Here is a 24,302-nt window from a genome sequence, read left to right on the forward strand (position 1 = left end):
ATACAAGCATGTTAGATCTGGGAGTAATTAAATAGTCTGTCAGCTCTTGGGCATCACCTGTGAACTTGGTCCTTAAGAAAGACAACGCTGTAAAGGTTTTGTCTTGATAATGGAAAACTTAATTCTGTCATGGTACCAGATGTGTATTCCGTGCCTAGAATTGAGGATATAGAATCATTGAAGGGACCTCAAGAGGTTATCTAGTCTATATGCTGCACTCATGGCAGGACTAAATATTATCTAGACCGTCCCTGACAGGTGTTTGTCTAACATGCTCTTATACATCTCCAATAATGGAGAATCCACAAACTCCCTAAGCAATTTATTCCAGTGCTTAACCACCCTGACAGTTAGGAAGTTTTTCCTTATGTCTAACGTAAACCTCCCTTGCTGCCCATTGCTTCTTGGCCTATCCTCAGAGGTTAAGGAGAACAATTTTTCTCCCTTCTTCTTGTAACAACCTTTTATGTACTTGAAAACTTTTATCATGTCCCCTCTCAGTCTTCTCTTCTCCAGACTAAACACACTCATTTTTTTCAATCTTCCCTCAAAGGTCATGTTTTCTAGATCTTTCATCATTTTTGTTGCTCTTCTCTGGACTTTCTCCAATTTGTCCACATCCTTCCTGAAATGTGGTGCCTAGAACTGGACACGATACTCCAATTGAGGCCTAATCAGCATGGAGTAGAGCGGAAGAATTACTTCTTACAACACTCCTGCTAATACATTCCAGAATGATGTTTGCTTTTTTTGAAATAGTGTTACACTGTTCACTCATATTTAGCTTTTAATACACTATGACCCCCCAGATCCCTTTCCAAAGTACTCCATCCCAGGCAGTTATTTCCCATTTTGTATGTGTGCAGCTCATTGTCCCTTTCTAAGTGGAGTAATTTGCATTTGTCCTTATTGAATTTCATCCTATTTACTTCAGACCATTTCTCCAGTTTGTCCGGATCATTTTGAATTATAATCCTATCCTTCAAAGCACTTGCAAGCCCTCCCAGCTTGATATTGTCCACAATTTTTTATAAGTGTACTCTTTATGCCATCATCCAGATCATTGATAAAGATATTGATCAGAACCCAGAACTGATCCCTGCAGGACCCCACTCATTATGCCCTTCCAACTTGCCTGTGAACCACTGATAATTACTCTCTGGGAACAGTTTTCCAACCAGTTATGCACCCACCTTATAGTAGCTCCATCTAGGTTGGATTTCCTTAGTTTGTTTATGAGAAGGTCATGGGAGACAGTATCAAAAGCCTTACTAAAGTCAAGATATACCATATCTACTGCTTCCCCCCATCCACAAGGCTTGTTACCCTGTCAAACAAAACTGTTAGGTTGGTTTGACACAAATTGTTCTTGACAAATCCATGCTGTTACTTATCACCTTATTATCTTCAGATGTTTTCAAATTGATTGCTTAATTATTTGCTCCATAATCTTTTCTAGGTACTGAAGTTAAACTGACTGGTCTGTAATTTCTCTGTTGTCTTTATTTCCCTTTTTATAGATGGGCACTATATTTGTCCTTTTCCAGTCCTCTGGAATCTCTTCCGTCTTCCGTGACTTGTTGAAAATAATCGCTAATGGTTCAGCTATCTCCTCAGTCAGCTCCTTGTGTATTCTAGGATGCATTTCATCAGGACCTGGTGACTTGAAGACACCAAACTTGTTTAAGTAATTTTAATTTATTTTTTCTGTATTTTAGCCTCTGATCCTACTTCATTATCACTGGCATTCATTATATTAGATGTCCAAACTCCACTAACCTTTTTGGTGTAAACCGAAATAAAAAAGTCATTAAGCATGTCTGCCATTTCCACATTTTCTGTTATTGTTCCCCCCACCCCTGACCTCATTGATTAACTGGCCTACCCTGTCCTTGGTCTTCCTCTTGCATCTAATGTATTTGTAGGCTGTTTTCTTGTTACCCTTTGTCTCTAGCTAGTTTAATTTTGTTTTGTGCCTTCACATTTCTAATTTTATTTTGACATACTTGTGTTATTTGTTCATATTCATCCTTTGTAATTTGATTTAGTTTCCACTTTTTGTAGGACTCTTTTTTGATTTTTAGATCACTTGAAGATCTCCTGGTTAAGCCAGGTTGGGCTCTTGTCATACTTCTTATCTTTCCTACGCAGTGGGATAATTTGTTCTTGTGCCCTTAATAATGTCTCTTTGAAAAACTGCCAATTGTTTTTCCCCTTAGACTTGCTTCCCATGGAATCTTACCTACCAACTCCCTGAGATTGCTAAAGTTTTCCTGATTGAAATCCATTATCTTTGTGACAGTCGGCAGTGACTCCCCTTAACAGCTAGCAGCCCTTATGGCAGCCAGCGGCCATTAGGGGGAAACAGACACTTCATGTACACAGTAGCCTGAACTTTTGAACTGTCTTCCCTTCTCTGCCTTGAGGTAGTTGGAGCTGGTCCCAAACCGGTTTTCACTGACCCGATAGTAGAAGTGCAGGGTTTGGCAACCACCAATCAAATGTTAACACGATCGGAGCCTGTGTTTGAGTGTGTATAAAAGATTTTTGGTTTTTGTATGAGTTAGAGTTTTTGTACTAAGGTGAAAAGCTCTCCTTTCTTCTGCAGAATAAAGCAACCTCTTCCTTATCCCTGTCTGGCTGTTATTGGCTCTCAGCTAGGCGGACCTGATATTTCGGTAACAGTTTCTGGTGACCCAGATGGGACCCTCTTAGCTCGGACATTGAACTCCGGACGGCTGCGGCGAACTAGGAACGGCGCCAACTGGGTGCTTAGCCCCTCTTCCACACTTCACTGCATCCCCTGGGGTTTGTGCTCTGATAAAGGTGAGTCCTAATAGGATAAGGAAATACTACCTGGCTCTGGTTCTGTTCTGGTTAACTGGTTAATATATTTCTGTCTCATAGACTTGGGTGTTAGGTGTGTGGGCGGACCTGAGCTTCTCGTTCTTAATTCCTCAGGATGGAAGCCATAGTGTGCGAGGAAGCCCTAAGGTCGAATTGAGATCCTTCTGTCCCGTCCCCTGTAGCAGTCGGTGTGAGTAGAAATCCCTGACTTGGAATTTCTGGATTAGACCATTATTCCCTCCGTCTTTCTGTTTAATTTTCTGTTTGAGTGTCAGAAGGAGGATGGGTGGGTCTCAGGGGAAACCCTCTAAGGATAGCCCTTTGGATTATATGTTAAGTAAATGGCCTTTACCCGGTGTTCAAAAAGGGAAGCCTCACTGATAAAAGTATTCCGGTAATGGGTATAGGCGGAAAGTCGTTTGACTGTTCTGTGTTGCAAGAGGCTACTGTAGAGATCTCTGGTGTCTCCACCTCCCATGCCTTTTTGTTAGCTCCTGACTCCCCAGTTAATCTCTTGGGCAGAGACCTGTTGTGTAAATTGCGTGCTCAGATTTTCTTTTCAGATGACGGGATCGTCCTCTGGTTACCTCAAAACCAACTTCCCCAGCTGTGTGCTGCATTAACCCAGGCTTCAGAGAACCCGATCCTGCCTTCAGGCCTGATCCTACCCGAGCGACTCAGACAGGAGGTACAAGCCTCCCTATGGGGCACTTCAAAAGCAGACTTGGGCACGGATGAACAGGGATGCATTTCTCATTCAGATCTACAACCCTATGAGCATCGTCAAGGCTGCAGGGAAATTCTTCACACCTCAAGACTGCATCAGAGGGCTGAGGAATCCATGCAAGGGGCCAAACTATACAGAGTGGAAAACCTTGCCTCCCCTGACTGCCCGATACATCTAAGACACCTCAAGCTTAGGCTCACGGCATTTCCCTTGTGCATCGGGCTCTCCTACTGGTTTTTCTCCAACCAGATCAACACGTCCCACCTTTTCTTTCTTTGAACTAACCAGCTACAAAATGTTTTGGGCCTCAGTTCAACCAGGCAATTAATCACATGCCTAACTTTAAGTACATGAGCAGACACTCTGAAGTCAATGGGACAACTCAGATGCTTTAAGTTAGTATATCCTGATGAATCAGTGTGTTTGTGGAATTAATAGGAATTATTTGCTTTCAATTAAATCTCTGTCTGTTTTTTCTCTGGGTCATTTGCTTTTGTCAACAATAGCATTTTACATGTGAAAATGTAACAAAGTGCTTTGTGAACTTGCTATGTATCCAGGTATTTGTAACTGTTTGCTTTGCCAGGTAGAGCGGAAAGTAGGGATTATGCTCCAATGAAGATAATCAAACAGATAATTAAGGTGTTTATTTTGCAGGAATATCACAAAGAGAAAGGTCACAAAAACAAAATGAAGTTATTAAGTAAGTGAAATTAATATACTTAAGTGTCAGGTTTCTTTCTTCTATGGGCTTCAAGCCATGATTGTTTTTCTTGCATACAACTAAAAAGTACATTTTCAAATAAGCTTTGCCCATTTTAAAAGAAAGTTCCTTCAATCAGCTCCTTCAGTAATTAAAATGGGATTTTGTGTAAAACCAAGTTGACAATGAAGTGGGATCTTTCTGGGCAAGGTTCTGATCTCATTTATACTGGAATAAATCTGGAACAACTCTACTGAATCCAATAGAGTTATTCTGGATTTTACTCCAGTTTAAATGAGATTAGAACCTACTGCCCTGAATGCTATGCAGAACTCAGCATGTGCAGAATTTAAAACAAAAATAAAAATCATCACTGTTTTAATGAGTATTAAATGAAAAGATGTGGGCTAATTTTGTCACAGGTTTTAAAATTTTCCAAATATAACAATTGTCTCAAGGCAAAGAACAACATGGTTAAGGGGGTTTTATTTCATTGACGTCAAAGGAGTTCTACAGGCAGATTGAGAAGACCAGATGCCCCTAGTTAATAGCTAAGTGAGACTTAATACAACATGAAACTTACACAGGAGGAGGATCACAGCATACAATGCAGAATACATTGTTAGAATCTTTATCTAGAATTATATCTAGTTTGGAAATATGTGATTTTATTTATTTTCATTTTACTGCAGAGGCTAACTTTAAGTTATTACTGTATTTCAGTGGTGCACTGACAGGAACCAGTACAATATTTTAGGACAAACGGGTGTTTACAGGTATATTGCTTTTTTAATTGACCACAGTTGGCATACGTATCTTCATACTTGCAAGGATTGGCTGAAAGAAATGGGAGCACATGGTTAAAGCGGTTTATTTTGCTATATGACTGTTACCCATTCGTTTTGTTTAAGTCTCTAAGAACTGCCAAGATAAACAGCGATTCTGAGAGGCAGAGCGGCTGCATTGTGTTTTATAGGAGACACCCCAGAGCCAGCGCTAGGCAGAAGCAGACTAAGCAATTGCTTAGGGCCCCAAGCAGTTCAAGGGCCCCTCCTACTAGCTTTTTATTCTAAGAACTTGCCTGTTTTAGTATTGGGGTGGGAGGAAATATTCCTGCTTAGGGCCCCTGATGACTAGCACTGGCTCTGGGGGAGACACTGAGCCAAATTCTGAGCCCCTTACTCAGTTTATACTCCTGCCTTAGTTCAGCAAAACCAGCATAAACCAAGGGAGTGAAAGCTGTGGACCAAATTATACCCTTGAGACAGGCATGGTATGTACTCCCCATAGGCGGGGCCGGCTCCAGGCACCAGCCCAGCAAGCAGGTGCTTGGGGCGGCCAAGGGGAAGGGGCGGCACGTCGGGCTGTTCGGTGGCAATTCGGCAGCGGGTCCCTCTCGAAGGGAAGCACCTGCTGCCGAATTCCCGCCAAAGAAAAAAGCAGCGTGGTGGAGCTGCCGCCCGAGCGCCGCCGATCGCAATTGTGATCGCGGCTTTTTCTTTTTTTTTTTTTTCTGCTGCTTGGGGCGGCAAAAACCCTGGAGCCGGTCCTGCCCATAGGCATGACTCTCTTCCTCCGTGCAGATGGGAGATTCAGCTGACTTTGCAGCACCCCCTTTCTGAACACTGTGGAGTCCTGTTCACAGACCCAGGGGTCCATGCCAAGGGAGGGCAGGGCTGACAAGTGTCATACACTGGAAACGACACTCATGCATGCGGTGGTCCTCTCAGGCATTTCGACATCCCCGAAGAAAACTCATGCATCCCGCAGGGCTACGAAGAGAATGGAGTTGTTCTTATATTGCTCCTTCCCCCCATCAGCAACTGCAATGGGACCAGGAGCCAGAAGGGAGGGTCTCAATACTCCCTCCCCCTGCTGGTGCATTGGCTGTGTGAGGGGATTGTGGGCGGAAGCAGCTGCCTATAGAAATGACTGACTGCCTGGCATGGGGGTGAGAGGAGGAAGGGAGATGGCTGCAGGGCAGGTGCGGGGCAGGTAGGGGGAGACAGGAATTGAAAGGAGCAGGCTGGATAGAGGGATGTGGGCAGAATGGTGGTAATGGGAAACGGGCAGAAAGAGTTTTGACCAACAACTCTCTCCCCACCAGGGCCCTGACTTTTCTTCCTTTCCCTTTCCCCCAAACTACCTTAGACTCTTACAAGTGCTGACGATTCTGTGTGGCTAAGGGATCATCGCTAACCATGAACCTGCTCCTCTCCCACTGAAATCAGCGTAGGTTTTGTCATTAATTTGAATAAGAGGATGTCGGGCCACAGGATGTTTTTGGTTTAGCTCTGTGGCAACCCTTTACGTTCCCCCAGGCATAATTTATTACTAAATGTAACATTAGAAACACCAACTGCATAGAAGGAATCTACGCTACAGTTATTGCAATACCATTGCTTAGGTGCATTGCCTACTAATGACATGAACTATGGGTCTGTTACACGGAGGGACTGGATGGGAGGGAGAATAACTTCATTCATATTACATAGCAGCTGCTTTTGAGTGACAGCGACACTACAGAAAAAGTAAGAATCCTGTAGATAAAAGAGGAATAGCTGTCTGCCAGAACTGGAACACCTGCTGTAATGCCCTGAACCAGAGAATGTGGTGTCTATATGTATCATTGCTCATTACAAACAGAGGTGTCAAACCCCCATGCTCTACTTGGACTGGATTAGGGAATTCAGCACGTCATGAGACACACCAAAAATATGTAGGTGGTAAAATAATATATTAACTTACTGCACAGTCCATTGTCACAAGCATCAGGACAGTCGCCGCATGGGTTTCCTTTTTTGTAAGGTGTCATAGTTGATCCTACTACATTTCCCCTAAAATTTTAAAATGACATAAAATGTCTGACAAACCTCATTTTTCATTCATACTTCAAAGTTCAATCCAGAATGCATACAAAAGAGGATGGTTCTGCAGCCATTAGTCAAGTTAGGTGAGTACAATTGTGCATGTACATTTGCATCACCTGCCTGATGCATGCAAATCAGTTATATGTATGTAGGCATAACTAGTTAGTGTTTTGTATGAGCATACTGCATTGGCATGTACAAATGTATTCCTGCAATTGCAAGCATCTAACTTAAAATCTGGGCTGTAGCGTTTTGACCAGAGCTGGTCAAATTTTCTGACGGTAGTTTTCTGTTGGAAAATGCTGTTTCACTGACATTTAAACATTGTGGAAACGGAAACATATCAAGTTTAACAAAATTTTCAATGGAAAATCATTGAACTGAATCGTTTCAATAAGGTAAAAGATTTCATTTTGACTTTATCATTTCAAATAATATAATAAATATAATATAATGTACACCTCTACCCCGATATAACGCTGTCCTCGGGAGCCAAAAAATGTTACCGGGTTATAGGTGAAACCGTGTTATATCGAACTTGCTTTGATCTGCCGGAGTGCGCAGCCCCGCTCCCCGGAGCATTGCTTTACCACATTATATCTGAATTAGTGTTATATCGGGTCACGCTATATCGGGGTAGAGGTGTATTCCATGAATGTCACTGTGTGTCATTCTGAAACCTAACTGTCTGTTGAGTCAATGTGAAGTGATGGAAACAGCTAGAAGCATGATTAAGGGCTCATTTGTTCACAGTATCGCCAGGTTGAGACATCACTGGGTTTCACAGTCTATTGCAATCCAATTTTTAAGTTCTCAGTAATTTTGAGTTTTACATCCATGAGGTGTATAGCTACAGTAAGGCATATATCTATGTCATGCCCAGAGTCCTAGACCATTGTGATATCAGAGGCAACTCAACCAATCACCAGTCTTTACTCCACAGAGAATTTGCATGATTATATGAGGAAAACTCCACAGATGGTGGATTATTTGGCCCAGCTGTCACACCCATGTGCTCAGCTGACACCTACACAAATCAACACAAATCTTCCAGCACAACCCACCTTGTCACACAAATCAACACAACCACCCACACAAGGGAGGGATAGCTCAGTGGTTTGAGCATTGGCCTACTAAACCCAGGGTTGTGAGCTCAATCCTTGAGGGGGCCACTTGGGGATCTGGGGCAAAATAAGTACTTGGTCCTGGTATTGAAGGCAGGGGGCTGGACTCAATGACCTGTCAAGGTCCCTTCCAGTTCTAGGAGATGGGATATCTCCATTAATTAAAATCAATTAATTAAAATTAAATTAATTACACAACCAGTAGACACAATAACCCTGAACACAGACAGCCCCTCACTGCAGCACACACCTCTCACTTGCCACCCACACAAATCCCCAAAACATTTGCAGCACAACACAATCCACACACAAATCAACACATCTGCTTACACAACACTAACAGCACACACAATAATCCCACATAACACCTTGAAGTTTAGAATGTCGGTGGAGTCAGTGTGCAGTGATGGAAATATCACCAGTAGTTCAATCATCACTGGGATTCACAGTCTGTTACCATCCAATTTTTAAATTCTCCACAATTTTCGGCTTTTTACATACATGACTTTCCAAATTAGAGCTGTGTGCCAGCACAGGCTTTCAGCTACTAATATTATATAATATATGTAAAAAATGGGAAGGATGAAATTAAACATTTCAACCTTAGGAACATGAAATCTTTGGGAATATTTTGTTCCACATTAAAATCTGAGATTTTGACTGTTTGTCCTAATTCAGGCTAAAATTCAAAATCTCTGAATTTTCCACACAACAGAAATTCTCTTTTTTGGACAGCTCCAGTTCTGACATCTTCACTGGGTACATTTTATCCCAAAGTCAGTTCCTTATGAATTATTATGACATGTGCAACAACTACTTTACAGACATAAAATGAGACACGTATATCCCCCCAAAGAATTTGCAATTGCAACTTTTGTGTTGGATTCAGTTGCAGGATGAGGGCCTTACCTGAGAACACAGACAGAGGACGAGCGGGGAGGATATAAAATAGAGTAGAAACAAAGTGAATAAAGTGAATTTTCGTATGAGACCTGTTTCATTATTTTTTTCCTTTCCATTCTCTCTAGCCAGGTGTCCTTGATTTGCCCATTCCCTTTAAAACGTTCCCATCTTCCTCAATTCCTGTCTCTCTTGCCAATTTGTTCTCTCTCTACATTATAGATAAGACCATGGCCATGAAAAATGCATCACAGACTGTGAAATCTGGTCTCCCCCCATGAAATCTGGTCTCACGCCCCCGTGAAACTGGTCTTTTTTGTGCTTTTACCCTATCTATACAGATTTAACAGGGGAGACCAGCGTTTCTCAAATTGGGGTTCCTGACCCAAAAGGGACTTGCAGGGGAGTCACAAAGCTATTTTATGGGTATCGCAGTAATGCCACCTTTACTTTTGCGCTGCCTTCAGAGCTGGGTGGCAGGAGAGCGGAAGCTGGTAGCTGGGCACCGGCTCTGAAGGCAGCGCCACACCAGCAGCACCGCAGAAGTGAGGGTGGCAAGGGTGGTACCACGCCATCCCACCCTTACTTCTGCGCTGCTGCCTTCAGAGCAGGGCGGTCAGAGAGTGGTGGCTGCTGCCTGAGGGCCCAGTTCTACAGGCAGCAGCACAGAAGTAAGGATGGTATTGTATGGTATTGCCATCCTTACTTCTGCGCTGATGCTGGCGGCGGCTCTGCCTTCAGAGCTGGTCTCCTGGCCAGCAGCCTCTGCTCTCCAGCTGCCCAGCTCTGAAGGAAGCGCTGCTACCAGCAGCAGCACAGATGTAAAGGTAGCAGTACCGCGACCTGCCTACACTAACCTGGCAATCCCCTGCACAGCTGCCTTTTGGGTCAAGACCCCTAAAATTACAACACTGTGAAATTTCAGATTTAAATAGCTGAAAAAAAAATCATGACATTTACAATTTTTAAAATCCTGTGACTATGAAATTGACCAAAATGGACTGTGAGTTTGGTAGGGCCATAATACTATATACTGGGCTCAGTCTGAGAGGGTTACATACCATGAGGGTTTTAATTTACTGATGCGGAAAAGTTATGGAATTCAAAGATAATCTTCATGGTATTCTGCTGGGGGGTTTCATAGTGAAGGATTTAGTTTTGGTGTAAGTATCCCTGTGCATTTTTTCAAGAGATTCACATATCTGACCCTTACCACACTTCATCCATTCATAATCACACATGGTAATTATCATGCATGCTGCTATTTAGCTGAAGTCTTGCTGAATTATTTCAGAAATGAAATGACAAAAGGGATTTATAAAATGACTAAAATCCACAGTGAATACGTACGCAGGGTAGTAATGGCAAACATAATAGTACTTGTACAGAGCCGAGTATGGACAGAAAGCAAATGAACATCCAATCTCATAAGACTTATACCAAACCATCTGTAAATAGGAAAAAAAAACACATTAGATAATGTTATCTATTCTTGTAAAGAGTAATAATAATAATATCTACATTTAACAGTGATATTTAACTTTGCCACTGAGATTTTTGCACAGAATCATTGTACCACGTAGTAGTAATATTAAGGCTCTCTAAGAAGGATGTCATGATGGGTATTTGTGTCACCAATTTTGTGCATGCAAACTTTTAAGCGTCTAATTTTGATCAAGAAAATGAGTCTTATGCTCCAAATCCTGGATTCGTATTAGAAAATCAGTTAGTTAGATATGCAACTATGCCAGCTCATGTGAACGCTTGCATGCATAAGACTTCTGGCACAAATTAAGAGGACTCTTTAGCAAATGTGGCATGTTATGCTATAGTCACTATCCATACCTGAGTATAGTGTCCAGTCACTGCATTTGATGATGTTGGTTCAACACCAAATGTGAAGGAATCTCTCTCATCAAACCAGCCTTGGAGTGCAGATGACCATGATTTGGGAACACTTGAATAATAGAGATTTTCACCACAAGTGATATCTAAATAATGGAAAGAGAGTCCACCAATGATATAATGAAGAGTTTCTGGGAATACTGTAACACCTTCATCATTGAGGAGAAAAAACAGCCTAGAAGAAAGAATGACTGCTTTGAAATAGCATCAGCCCCCCAAAATGCCCTCATGAACAATGCTGTGTGCATACTTCCACATTTAACATACGTGCACACTAAACTCCTTGGGTGTCTTCCTCATTTACCCCTTTACACTGCGAGAGTGGCATAAAACAGGCCATAGTGTAAACAAGAATCACACCCTTTAAGTTTAGATGTGAACCTGGTTAAATTATTGTTAAATTTTTCAACATGAACCAGTTTAAACAATGATATTTTCCCAACTCCTCACAGCTAATTGAGGCTTCCCAAATCTGCAAGACCCAGCTCCACTCTGGCCAACCTCCTGGTCTTTGCAAGAGGGATCTGTCTATATACCTATATGGTATCCATCACCATAATATCTGATTCCCACCTTTCCCAGTTGTGGAGAGCCAAACTGCTCTTGCTGGTAGCCGTAATTGACTCCTCTGCTTTATATGGACTGGCCACTACAGTGGGACACAGACTCACTTTCTTCGTGTAGATTACTATAGCACTGATATCATTCTACACCACTATGGTCTCCCCAGTTCTGGGAACGAGCTTATGACTGTCCCTTCTGTGCTATTGGGCAAGAGCTCCCTTTACTCTCTCTCTCCTCACTCACATATGAGGCAACATCATGTAGTCCAGACTGCTTAATGATACATTGCTTGCCAAAAGTCATATTTTACTTACTTCCAACGTTTCTTCTGGATACAGGACTATGGGAATAAACGCATTGTTCTGCCCAACTTTTAGCATTCTTTGCAGCTTCAGCATTCCATACCTTAATGAAATGGGAGATATTGGGCATCCTTAAGCAATTCAAAGAGTAAAACAATCAGCAAATGTGAATTTGATTTGCCTGCTTTGATTCGCTTTCCTGAAGTTAGAAACCCAGACTGAGATTTTCAAAGCTGACTAATGGGAATTGTGTGTATCTAAATCCCCTGATCAACCCTAAATCTACGGATAGGCACATAAATAAAGGAGGCTTGATTTTTCAGAGGTTGATTTTTCAGAGGTTCCTTTTGATTCCCATGGGATTTGTGCAGTTCTTAGAATTTAGAACTAGGCTTGTCAATATAATTGGTGGTGAGGATGGCTTGGGAGGATGTTGATGTGTCTCTTTGTTGATCTATGCTAAATGGGTCATTGGTCTCAACTCGGTACCTATTGAATAAATGTCCACTCCACAAAGAGCACCACTAATGTTGGCACAAATTTTCACCATTATCACCATGATTGGGAACCTAATTAAACAAACTAAATGAATTTGCATGAAGACAGAGCTTCTCACCCCTCAGGGTGGTTCTCCAGGATGGAGCCATCATGACCAACAGAATAGGTACATTGCTTAAATGATGCACTTTTTTTGTGGCCAGAGTACTTCAGTTTCCATTGTAATGCTCTCATTGTTTTAGTTTTCACAAGTACTTTAAAACAACCTGGTTATTCGGTACTACAAAAGTTAAGGGTGCAAAACATATTGCAATGGAATAGATTCAGTGTCCTGGACATGATACTTGAATGGAATACAGAGAATCATGGAATGTGCAACTAACTGAATAAGTAAGATGCTTCTGTATAGAACCACATGGAAGTCTGTTTTCATACTCACTGCATCCTGTTCAATGGCCATCAATAATTCTAGCATTCACTTTTCACAGCTCCTCTCCCATCTACTCTCTTTTCTTATTGTCCTCTCCTTCCATTCCCCTGGAGACCTATGTGGTCGCCCCACCTTGATACATTAGATAATGTTTTCAGCTACTTGGTTAAAAGTCCAGATTTCCATTCCTTGGGAAATTGCAAAATTTTGAAAAAAATTGTTTTGAAGTCAGAAGTAGAAATTTCAAAATTTCCCCATGGAAGGGAATTGAAGGAGACTTATTTAGAAATAACTAAAACATTTCCTTTGGAAAATTTCAAAATTAACTCCCACCTCAGAGACCAATCTCCAAAATGGACTCAGCCCAGGCTCCCAGCACTTCTAGTCACCCGCTCCCTATCAGCATCAGGGCTGACAGGTAGCTGGAAGATTAGAAGGTCTATGAGTTACAGCTAAGCTGCGAGCCTAGGAACTGGGGCTCACAGGTCTTCCAGGCTACCAGCTCCATGGCAGGGAGCCCTGAGGGCCCCAGGATGTCCATGCTCCCTGCTGCAGTGTTGGTACTTAGTTTCTGAGAGTACCTACTGGTGTCAGAGCTCCCGGCTCTGTATCAGGGAGCCTAGAATTCCTGGGGTCTCCAATCCTGGGGCAATCTGTGTAGTGAACTGCTCTGGAGCTGTAGACCCTGGAAGGCCTGGAGTACCTGGTGGTACTCCTTCAAAAAATTAATCAAACCCGACACATTTCCATGAAATGTTTCATTTTGGATGAGTCAGCATTTTACAAGAGAAAAATGTTCTGTCACAAAATTTCCAGCCAGCTCAACTATTTGTACTATGGCAGCAAAGAGCCGCTTCTCAATCGCTGACACATGGGTTCTCATTCTGAATGTGGTAGCTCCCAACTGGGTTACAAGTAGGAGTCCGGAAATCACAACCAAATGTGTTGAATGGTTAATGGAGGTCCCAGCTAGCATCTAGCAAACCAGGAGTGAGTTCTTGGTGGGTCCCATTATGGAGATCTTTGAAAACCACTGCTAGAATCGTAACACTAAGAGGTTCTTGTATACAATCTTACCATCTTCAGCATGTTTCTAGCTGTTGGATATACCAATCTCCTGAGCTCATTGTGCTGGTCAGTGATCTCTATTTGCACTTCTGGCAAGTCAGTAGACAAAGCAGCATATACTGGAGCTGGATCCTAAAATGAAATAACGTACCCTGTACTTGTTCATAAAATAGTCTGTGTGCCAGTGTCTGAAATGGTCCCAGTCATGCAGCTTTTACAAGTGCTGTTTGTAAGGTTCTCTTTCAAAAAAACTGGCCCACAATTTAAAGTTTTGTAAATATAAGCTTTTGTAAAAACTAAAATATAAGATCAATAGAAAGACTTCTAGGAAGAAATGCGAAGAAAATAGTTTGCATGGGAATATTTATTTGTATTTTTAAAAGGGTGAACAGAAATAGTGCAGCATTATACTACAGCATTAGCCCCTGAAAATGAATTTTAAAATGACTACAAATAAAACTGACTAGTCTAGTGTAATTTTACTAACTGAGGCCCCAATGCTTGGCCTGCAGGCAGCACCTATGTGGATCCGGTTTCAGGGTTGGGCGCTGAATTAAATACTAAGGCTACAGCTACACTACAGAACTGTGCTGCTATAGCCCTGATAGTGCTGAAGCTCTAAGCTGATGGGAGAGAGTTCTTACGGTGACATGAGCGGTGGTAACTACGTCAGCAGGAGAAGATCTCTCACCGACATACCGCTGTCTACACTGGTGCTTAGGTAGGCATAGCTTATGTTGGTTTATTCACACCCCTGAGCGATATAACTTATACTGACCTAAACTGCAGTCTGTCCTTAGCCTAAGTAAAGCAAATAGCACTCAGGGACAGGAGTTAAATTTTACAAAAATATCTTTCAGGTTTAAGAATTTAAGAGTTCTATATTAATGCCAAATGCAAGGAAACTTGTTATCTAAAACATCTAAGGTGTTTAACCTGACAATTTGTAATGCAATATTGTTACTGAAATTCAGTAGGAACTGGGGACATAACATCTTTAAAAATCCCAGCCATAAGATTTAGGGCTTGTCTTCACTGGCCTGCTAAATCGGCACCGCTGCAATTGATGCAGCGACATTGATTTAGCGGGTCTGGTGAAGACACGATAAGTCGATGGCAGAGCGCTCTCCCATTGACTTCACTGCTCCACCACCCCGAGAGGCAGAAGCTAAGTCAGCAGGAGAGTGTCTCCCATCAACATAGCATGGTGTAGACACCTCAGTAGTTCGATGTAAGCTACGTCGCTCAGGTGTGGTGATTTTTTCACCCCCCTGAGCGATGTAACTTACATCGACTTAAGCAGCAGGGTAGACCAGGCCTTAGACTCATAGAAATGGAGAGCTGCAAGGGACCTTGAAGTCATCTAGTCTAGTCCTTGTACTGAGGCAGGAACAAGTGACAGGTGTTTGTCCAACTTGCTCTTAAAAAAAATGATGGGGATTACACAATCTCCCTTGGAAAGTTATTCTACTACTTAACTATTCTTAGTTAGAATTTTTTCTTAATATCTTCCTAATAACCTTTATCTCCCTTAATTGCAGCAGATTAAGCCAATTACTTCTTGTCCTGCATTCAGTGGACATGGAGAACTATTGCTCACCATCTTCTTTATAACAACCCTTAACATATTTGAAGACTATCAGGTCCCCCCCATCAGTCTTCTCTAAAGACTAAATATGCCTCATAGGTTAGGTATTCAATGTCTTTTATAATTTTTGTTGCTTTCCTCTGGACTTAATTAAAACACTCATTCTATACGATTGATTTTTTGCAAAATCATGAACATGATTTAGTAATCATAAACTGATTTTTTCTATTGTGCCTCCAGAAGTATGGGCTGATCTGTTTGGTTAAATGCAACGTAGGTTTCCCAGATGATACAAAGCAATAATGTATCATAGAATCATAGAATCATAGAATATCAGAGTTGGAAGGGACCTCAAGAGGTCATCTAGTCCAACCCCCTGCTCAAAGCAGGACCAATTCCCAGCTAAATCATCCCAGCCAGGGCTTTGTCAAGCCGGGCCTTAAAAACCTCCAAGGAAGGAGACTCCACCACCTCCCTAGGTAACGCATTCCAGTGTTTCACCACCCTCCTAGTGAAATAGTTTTTCCTGATATCCAACCTGGACCTCCCCCACTACAACTTGAGACCATTGCTCCTTGTTCTGTCATCTGCCACCACTGAGAACAGCCGAGCTCCATCCTCTTTGGAACCCCCCTTCAGGTAGTTGAAGGCTGCTATCAAATCCCCCCTCATTCTTCTCTTCTGGAGACTAAACAATCCCAGTTCTCTCAGCCTCTCCTCATAAGTCATGTGCTCCAGACCCCTAATCATTTTTGTTGCCCTCCGCTGGACTCTTTCCAATTTTTCCACATCCTTCTTGTAGTGTGGGGGCCAAAACTGGACACAGTATTCCAGATGAGGCCTCACCAATGTCGAATAAAGGGGAACGATCACGTTCCTCGATCTGCTGGCAATGCCCCTACTTATACAGCCCAAAATGCCGTTAGCCTTCTTGGCAACAAGAGCACACTGTTGACTCATATCCAGCTTCTCGTCCACTGTGACCCCTAGGTCCTTTTCAGCAGAACTGCTACCTAGCCATTCGGTCCCTAGTCTGTAGCAGTGCATGGGATTCTTCCGTCCTAAGTGCAGGACTCTGCACTTGTCCTTGTTGAACCTCATCAGGTTTTTTTCTGCCCAATCCTCTGCCCAATCTGTAGCCATCATTCTGGCTTTGGATTTTGTTTAAAAATACCCAATACTGTGGGACATTCAGGCAAACATTTAGCTTGAAGAAAGCCCTGAAAACAAAACAAAAAAAGTAATAATAGAAACATTTTCAGGATTACAAATAAATAAGTTAGGATACAACTATTAAATGGCAACAATTTATGGTTTGCTTTTTACAATGGACCCATGATCTGCATAAAATACACACAGTTACTTACAGTTTTGTTTTCAACGCTTTTTTTAATCTTTTCTTTTTGCCTAAACTTCACCCCACAAATGATAAAAGCTAAAAATAGGAGGGCAGGATCTATGCTTGAGTTATATCCTAATAGAGAGGATAATCGTGCCTTAGGAACACTGAATGCCATGAAATGGTTATTTCGTTGGGCCTGTTGCAAAGTCTAATGAAGTCAGTGGAGACTCCCTTTGGGTATGTCTACACCAGTGGTTCTCAAACTAGGGCCGCCGCTTGTTCAGGGAAAGCCCCTGGTGGGCCGGGCTGGTTTGTTTACCTGCCGCGTCCGCAGGTTCGGCCGATCGCGGCTCCCACTGGCCACGGTTTGCTGCTCCAGGCCAATGGGGGCTGCGGGAAGCGGCACAGGCCGAGGGATGTGCTGGCCGCCGCTTCCCGCAGCCCCCATTGGCCTGGAGCAAGCCTTTGATTTCACTGAGCTTTAGATGATGCCCTATATATTTATGTACCAAAAATATTCCTCCTTCACTCTTATCACCACTAAACACATTATTTAGGGAACAATGAACATTGGAATTATCATATATCTTTATGGTGTCCTACAGAGAGTAAAGATAGTCTAGTGATAAGGGTGCTGCCCTTCCATTTAGGAGCAGTGGGTTCAATTCCTTGGTATACTACAGACTTTCTGTCTGGGTAAGTCACATAGCCTCTCTGTTCTCCATCAGCCAAGTAGTGATGATAACATTTTCATACCTCAGGAATTACTATGTTAAGGATTGTGAAGTGCTCAGATAGTATGGTGATGGTAGAATATAAGTTCCTTGTCCAATCAGTCAAATGGATGCTTAGGAAGAAGTATTTTAGGACAAAGGTAGAAATTGCTGAGACCAGCTGCTGGTAAGAACGAGAACAGCAAGAAATTTGTGCTTGGTGCAAACATAGAACAGAGATTCTTCCAATATCAGCAGGAAAAAAAGGAGGGGTTATAATTAATGGTGCTGGTGGTCAAGTATCAGTTTTATCTGTTTTCAGAGTAGCAGCCGTGTTAGTCTGTATCCGCAAAAAGAACAGGAGTACTTGTGGCATCTTAGAGACTAACAAATTTATTAGAGCATAAGCTTTCGTGGACTACAGCCCACTTCTTCGGATGCATATAGTGGGCTTCTAAGCAAGAATCAAAGCATTTGGAGGGACATAAAGTTTAAGGCTCATACCTGTCCAACAGACTGCTGTAACCCAGTGGCCAGACACACAAGTGCAGTTAGCAGAATCATCTCTGAAAAAGTAAAGAACAATTGATAATCTCCTTGGCTATTACAAGTTTTATTGTCATGGGGACCCCGCCCCAAAGATCTCTCACAAGGTACAAATAGTTTATGGGGCACAGGTCACACCTTTATGAAACAAGAATGAAGGAGGGGAATGAACATAATAACCATTTTGATGTCGGGGTCGGAGTAGCAGACCTCTACCCAGCCAAAGATATTGTCTGGCCTGTTCAAGCCTCTCCATACATAATTCAAAACACTCCACCATCCCGTTCTGAGACTTAAATCACAATTTTAGATGGAATTGTTATTTGATAAATACTTTCATAGTTTATTGTTTCTAAAGTTTGAGTAGACTCAGGACCAAATTCTGCGCTAATGTAAATGGCGGCTGCTTTACTGACTTCCCATTCACAGACTTTGACCCTATGACTGTACATCAATAAATGTGTACTGTTAGCATCTGTATAATTAAGGGAATCATTGGGAGAGTCCATTACATGAAGAGTTGTAAGTTTGTTGATGATAATTCAGTGAGAGCCATCTTGTTTCCTTTTAGATCCATTATTTAAAAACACAAATATTCCTTCATTTTCATGAACATACATTCTGCAATCCCAGGATATATGCCCATTTCAAATTTGTCAGTCCACATATTTTCTGGCCTGGTATTTACAAAGAGTGCATTCTGGGTTTCCCACTCAACCAAAGCTGCGTATATACAAAACTGCATTCAGATTAGTGAGATTTATAATTAGAGCTGGTTGAAAAAGAGAAACATTTCAATGGAAGTACTTTGATTCCACATTTTTTGTAACTGTATAAAAAAGTTCTGTTTTCTGACACCCCCTTCCCCTTTTTTTAAAGGAAGAAAAAATCATTTTTGAAATTTGGAAATTTTCAAACATGAAATTGTGGGATTTTGAAAAACATTCTACCATGTGACTAAATGGCATCATTCAAAACTGAAAATTTATAAAGTCTCCTAAAATGAAAACGGAGTCCCAAATAAACCTTCTACCTTTTGCAAAAAGAATCCTAAATCTGGTGTGGGTGGGTGTGGGAGAAACATCTTGCACAGCAGCTAGCAGGCTGCGTTCCATTGTTTAAAGTCGCTAATGAAAATATTTAAAAAATGGAAAATAAAATAAATGTTTTGGGAAAAATTTGGGAAAAATTTGCATATGTCCCATTTTTCAAGATTTTTGTTAAAAAATTCTGACCAACCCTATTTCTAATATTCAGTCACTGAATTGAGTGACTAAAATCGGTATTATTTTGGTTAAAAACAATTCCAGCAATGACATTTCAGTGATAGCTTAGGTATATAATGACATCGTCAGTGTAACATTCTGTAATAAACAGCCAAAAGATTTTGCCATCATGATTCTTTTTATATTAAAATCATTGCTTTGTACCTTATCGACTTGTAGGCAGATAGGATGGGCTATCTCTTCTGATTCCTTAGGAAGAAATTAGCAATATATTTATGTGAAGGGATATTGTATATATAGCCCACCTGTTTCCAGATTTGTGCAAGGTGTTATATAACCCAAGCCAGTGACTCTAGCACTGCATTTGTCATACATTCTCCTAACAGGTTTTAACAACTTTTAGTGATAGGGGTTGATTTTTTTTTTCTTTGTATAACACTTATTGCATCTTTCACAAAATCTCTGCCATATCCAGAGAACACTGCCAATTATGGTTTTAAATTATACTCAAGTTTCATAATCAAGCCAGCCTGGATCAACTCAGAAAGGCTCCCGTACACTCCGAAGGGAGGGCCACATCTAAATATCCATCATGTGTAAAGTCTTTTAAATAGACAAGTATAAAGGATTAAGAACAGATTTGCCTGTATTTCTTTCAGAACGAGTGAAAAAAATAGAGGCTTATGCTCTTATTTGCAATCGAATTCCATTATGTGCAGCTGACAAGAGGTCTACAAAGAAGACTGATAGAATCCCTGATCCTGGGGCCAGTTCTGTGCTGGCCCTATGCTGGCCTTGGGGTGCTTTGAAGTACACCGGCTGGCTATAGGACCCAGGAGCTGCGGTTTGTAAGGCTTAAGCAGCATGCAATTCCACTGATTTCAGTGGGAGCTGAGATAATTCAGGATCTTTCAGGAAATACTCAGCTTGCTGCAGGATGAGGTTCTAAAGGACTGAGTGTCAACGCCTGTTCTCAGAACACACACTGGGACAGTTTCTGTACTCTCCCTACAAGAGGTCCAGCCAAGTAGAAGTCATTTTCTCCTGCCCCTTATGAGCTGTTACAGCCACCTATATGCTGTCTGAACGGTGAATAGGGGCTGGAGTGTGAGGGCAAATTCAGTCCCTCAGCGTGACAGCAGAAGAGTTTTTAAACCTTTTTCTATAAGAATTCAATATATATTTTTACAAGTATTGGGCAGGAGTCTTTGGTGCAATTTGCACCAGTCAGGTAGTGCAAAGTGTTTTGCTCTTTTGTTATCCCCTTTTAACTCCTGCGCCTATGGGACCCTTCAGTTAAGGTGAGAGAAGAGATCATACAAATCTCTGAGGCTATGTCTTCACTGCAAAAAGATGTGTTTTTTACATCAAGATAGCCAGCTAGTGGAGATGAGACACAGGGCAGTTTTTATCTCAATGTAACTCGCTGGGTAAAGCCTAAATAGTGGGTGTAGGGTTGACCTCAACTTGCTATGGTGAGGTAAAAATGACCTGGGCCTTGTCCCACTAGGGTTTTACATAGAGAGAGAGCTATTTTGATGTAAAAACAAATAATTTCTTTTTTTCTTTTTTGGTAGTGAAGAAAAAACCTAAGGCTCCCAATAGCTTTTCCAGCAAATTGCTGAAGATCAGACTTTCACATTCCTGATATTTCTGAAAGTAAAAAAAAAAAAAACAACCCCCCCCCCCCCCAGAAATCCCTTTCCCCTTCTTTTTAGGTTGTTTGGAAAAACAAAAACAAACCCCAAATAAACCCACACCTTCCATGCCATCTTCAGATTCTTTGCAAGTCACCTTTAAAATGGGTATCAGAGTCTATCAGTGGTGGGGACCTCATTAACCAGAATAGAAATCAGGGGACAGAAATATTTGGACAGGAGAAAGCAGGGTTTATACCAGCCAGGAAAGAAGTACAGGAGCATAGATCAGGCTACAGATAAATTAGACTCCCCAATATTTCACATAAAATATTTTGTAAAGTAACCAGGATTGGTGGATATGTATAAATGTCAATTAAAGGCAACCACAATGTGAATTTAGAGAGGCATTCTCAGGGATACAGGCTAGTGTCATCTTACTTGCAATCCAAGGATAGGTTTCCTTTCCACATACAAATATTTTTGGACAGAATGGTACAAAATTTAGCCGATATTCAAGTGACAAACACTGCCTTCAGCTCCCAATTTGAACAGATAATCTCATCCTGGAATTGCAAAATGATGCCATGGATAAACAATCCCACCTATCTTACAACAAATTGGTTTCTAGAAACTGCCAAATAACAAACTGTAATGGAACTCCTTAAAATATATATATATATACTTCAGATATTGTTTAGAAACCAGGGCAAGCTCAGCATGTACAGGGAAGGCTTTTCAATTCTGACAGACATGAAGAAGAGCTCTGTGTGTCTCAGAAGCTTGTCTCTTTCACCAACAGAAGTTGGTCCAATAAAAGTTATTACCTTACCCACCTTGTCTTTCAAGAAATAAAATAAACAGCACATTTTTTATTGGATTATCTGATCACTGGAATAGTGTCATGTCAGTTTCTTACAAGTGGTGGAGACTGCTAGTGGTTAGAGAAGGAAACTGGTAGGAATCCTTTGCCCTATTCCAAGGGCTTTACTTCTGATTCACTCTAGCTCAAGTCAATTTGGTCAAAGTTCGGTGATTAAATTCGTAGGCAGATTGTCATTGGTGCCATTTAGTTAAGTCCTCAATGTGAATGGCCTAGCTTTAAACATCCACATTTGAAAATTTTGACCTTAATCTCACTGTTTCTCATCTTACAAATGTGTCACATGGGCAAATAATATGTATCCTGAGAAGCTTCAATAATTAATGTCTGTAGAGTGATTAAAGATACTCAGATGAAAACCTCTGTAGAAAAGCAAGATATCAATTAATAAGTGAAAGCCACAAAGCAATCCCTAGACCTTACATAGAGGGGGAATTTCAATATGACTCCAGTAATGCAAGTCAGATGGAGATATTTTTACTTAATACAAATTCAGGGCAGAAACTTTAGCTCCCTAGACAGCCAAAACTTGCTTAACCTGTATTGGGAAGACATACTGTACCTTATGGGGAGACAAAGTCAACAGGAAAGACTTCCGGGGATAGAGTGAAAAGGCAAGGCGATCCCAGCAATGAAAAGTCCAATGATGTGAAGGGTCCAACGACTGAACTGAAAAGCACTTTATACCTGAGTGTACACTATTTAATACAACGAGGTCACTGTTCATGTTCTTGCATGGCTGGCGTTGGCTTAAGTTTGTGTATTTTGTGCTTACCTGTACTATGTCTGCTGATTAAGATAAACAAAAAGAGAAGTGATGCGTAGAACATCCTGACAAACCTGACCACGGCTATGGATCCATAGTGTTTGGAAATACCCAGAGACACCATCAAGAGCCAGTCCCAGAGAGAGCACAATATTTCACTCTGAAGTTGCCTCTCATAAAATTTATTTCCCTCTTTGGTCTATCAGAGGCTTGATTTGTTGACCTTGACACTAGGGCAAATTACAAGGCTCTCATTTTTGCAGAGTGGGATGAGGTTTCGTTTGAGGCCACTTGTTGATATGAGTTTGTACTTACATTACTTGTCCTTTATCTGTATCGGGCAAGTGAATATACGGTTGTTGGGAGTTTGGGCAGCAACAACAATTAGTAACAGCAAGTTTTTAGGGCTGTTACTTTAATTTTGTTACAGCTGCTCAGAATAAAAATGGCCTATCTTATAAATGAAAGTAACAGGTAAAAACAGAGACTCTTATAAGCATCCCTCAATGTTCAGAAAATAATTAAGTGAAATTATTACACGAATAGCATTTTGCGGTGCTCTATACTACCCTGTGAACACTCCATAGAGTGATTTACATGAGATGTACTGTAAACATTACATCCCATCTATAGAATCCAAGGCCAGAAGGGACCATTGTCCTCCTGTAGCCTGACTTCCTGTACACAGGTCATAAAATTTCCCCAAAATAATTCCTAGAGCATATCTGTTAGAAGAACATCCAAGTCTGATTTTTAAATGATCAGTGATAGAGAACCCACCATGTCTCAGGGTAAGTTGTTTCAATGGTTTATTACTCTCACCCTTAAACATTTATGCCTTATTTCTACAACACTAGACGTATGCCAGCAGGAACCCAGTTCTCCCCTACCCTGCACCCCATGTCCTTATTTACAGCTGGGCAAATTGAGTGCAATATGTTACCATTTTGATGTGATATTGCAGTGATCCTTCCCTGTCTTCTCCACCCAGTTTCTGTCAGTTGGAGGTTTAGGGTTGCCCTGATCATGGGGTTGTGTCCTTGACCATCCTGGCAGATAGCCACTGATTAACCTATCTTCCATGAACTTATCTAGTTCTTTTTTGAACCCTGTTATATTTTCGGCCATCACAAAATCCCATGGCAATGAGTTCCACAGATTGACTGTGATGTGTGAAAAAGTACTTCCCGTTGTTTGTATTAAACCTGCTGCTTATTAATTTCTTTGGGTGATTCCTGGTTTCTGAATTGTGGGACAGACAAATAACACTTCTCGATTCACTTTTTCCACACCATTCATGATTGTATAGACTTCTATTATATCTCCCCTTAGTTGTCTCTTTTCCCAGATGAACAGCCCTAATCTTTCTAGTTTCTTCTTGTGTGGAGCCATTCCATGTCTTTGATCATCTTTGTTGCTCTTCTTTGCTCCTTTTCCAGTTCCACTATATCATTGAGATCTATCTATCAGAACTGGACAATTCAAGATGTGAGCTCACTATGCATTTATATAGTGGCAATATGATATTTTCTGTTTTATTTTCTATCCCTTTCCTAACAGTTCCTAATATCACTGGTCTACAATTTTTGAGAAGTTGTCTGCTTCAGAGATAAAATGTGCTATTTATTATGTATTTTGATGTGCTGAATTCAAATATGACAAT

The 24,302-nt window shown here is 41.3% G+C and overlaps 1 protein-coding gene across 3 annotated transcripts in view; it reads right to left on the reverse strand.

Annotated features, from left to right (window-relative positions):
• Positions 1 to 4,206: 4,206 nt before the first annotated feature.
• LOC128834904 (cysteine-rich venom protein Cau1-like) overlaps positions 4,207 to 24,302 on the reverse strand; it is a 95,279-nt gene continuing 75,183 nt past the window's right edge. Inside the window, exons 1-8 of one of the 3 annotated variants that reach the window (XM_054024085.1) lie at positions 22,436 to 22,527; positions 18,086 to 18,147; positions 13,948 to 14,070; positions 11,955 to 12,045; positions 11,017 to 11,162; positions 10,522 to 10,619; positions 7,026 to 7,114; positions 4,207 to 5,114 (exon numbers count right to left, since the gene is read on the reverse strand). In XM_054024085.1, coding sequence (XP_053880060.1) covers positions 4,987 to 5,114; positions 7,026 to 7,114; positions 10,522 to 10,619; positions 11,017 to 11,162; positions 11,955 to 12,045; positions 13,948 to 14,070; positions 18,086 to 18,145 — 735 coding nt within the window. In that variant the 5' untranslated portion in view covers positions 18,146 to 18,147; positions 22,436 to 22,527 and the 3' untranslated portion in view covers positions 4,207 to 4,986. Of the gene's footprint in view, positions 5,115 to 7,025; positions 7,115 to 10,521; positions 10,620 to 11,016; positions 11,163 to 11,954; positions 12,046 to 13,947; positions 14,071 to 18,085; positions 18,148 to 22,435; positions 22,528 to 24,302 lie in introns of those variants that run through there. The other 2 variants (XM_054024084.1, XM_054024086.1) reach the window with 2 other exon arrangements.

The sequence above is a fragment of the Malaclemys terrapin genome, chromosome 3 (assembly GCF_027887155.1).
Source record: "Malaclemys terrapin pileata isolate rMalTer1 chromosome 3, rMalTer1.hap1, whole genome shotgun sequence".
NCBI lineage: Eukaryota > Metazoa > Chordata > Testudines > Emydidae > Malaclemys > Malaclemys terrapin.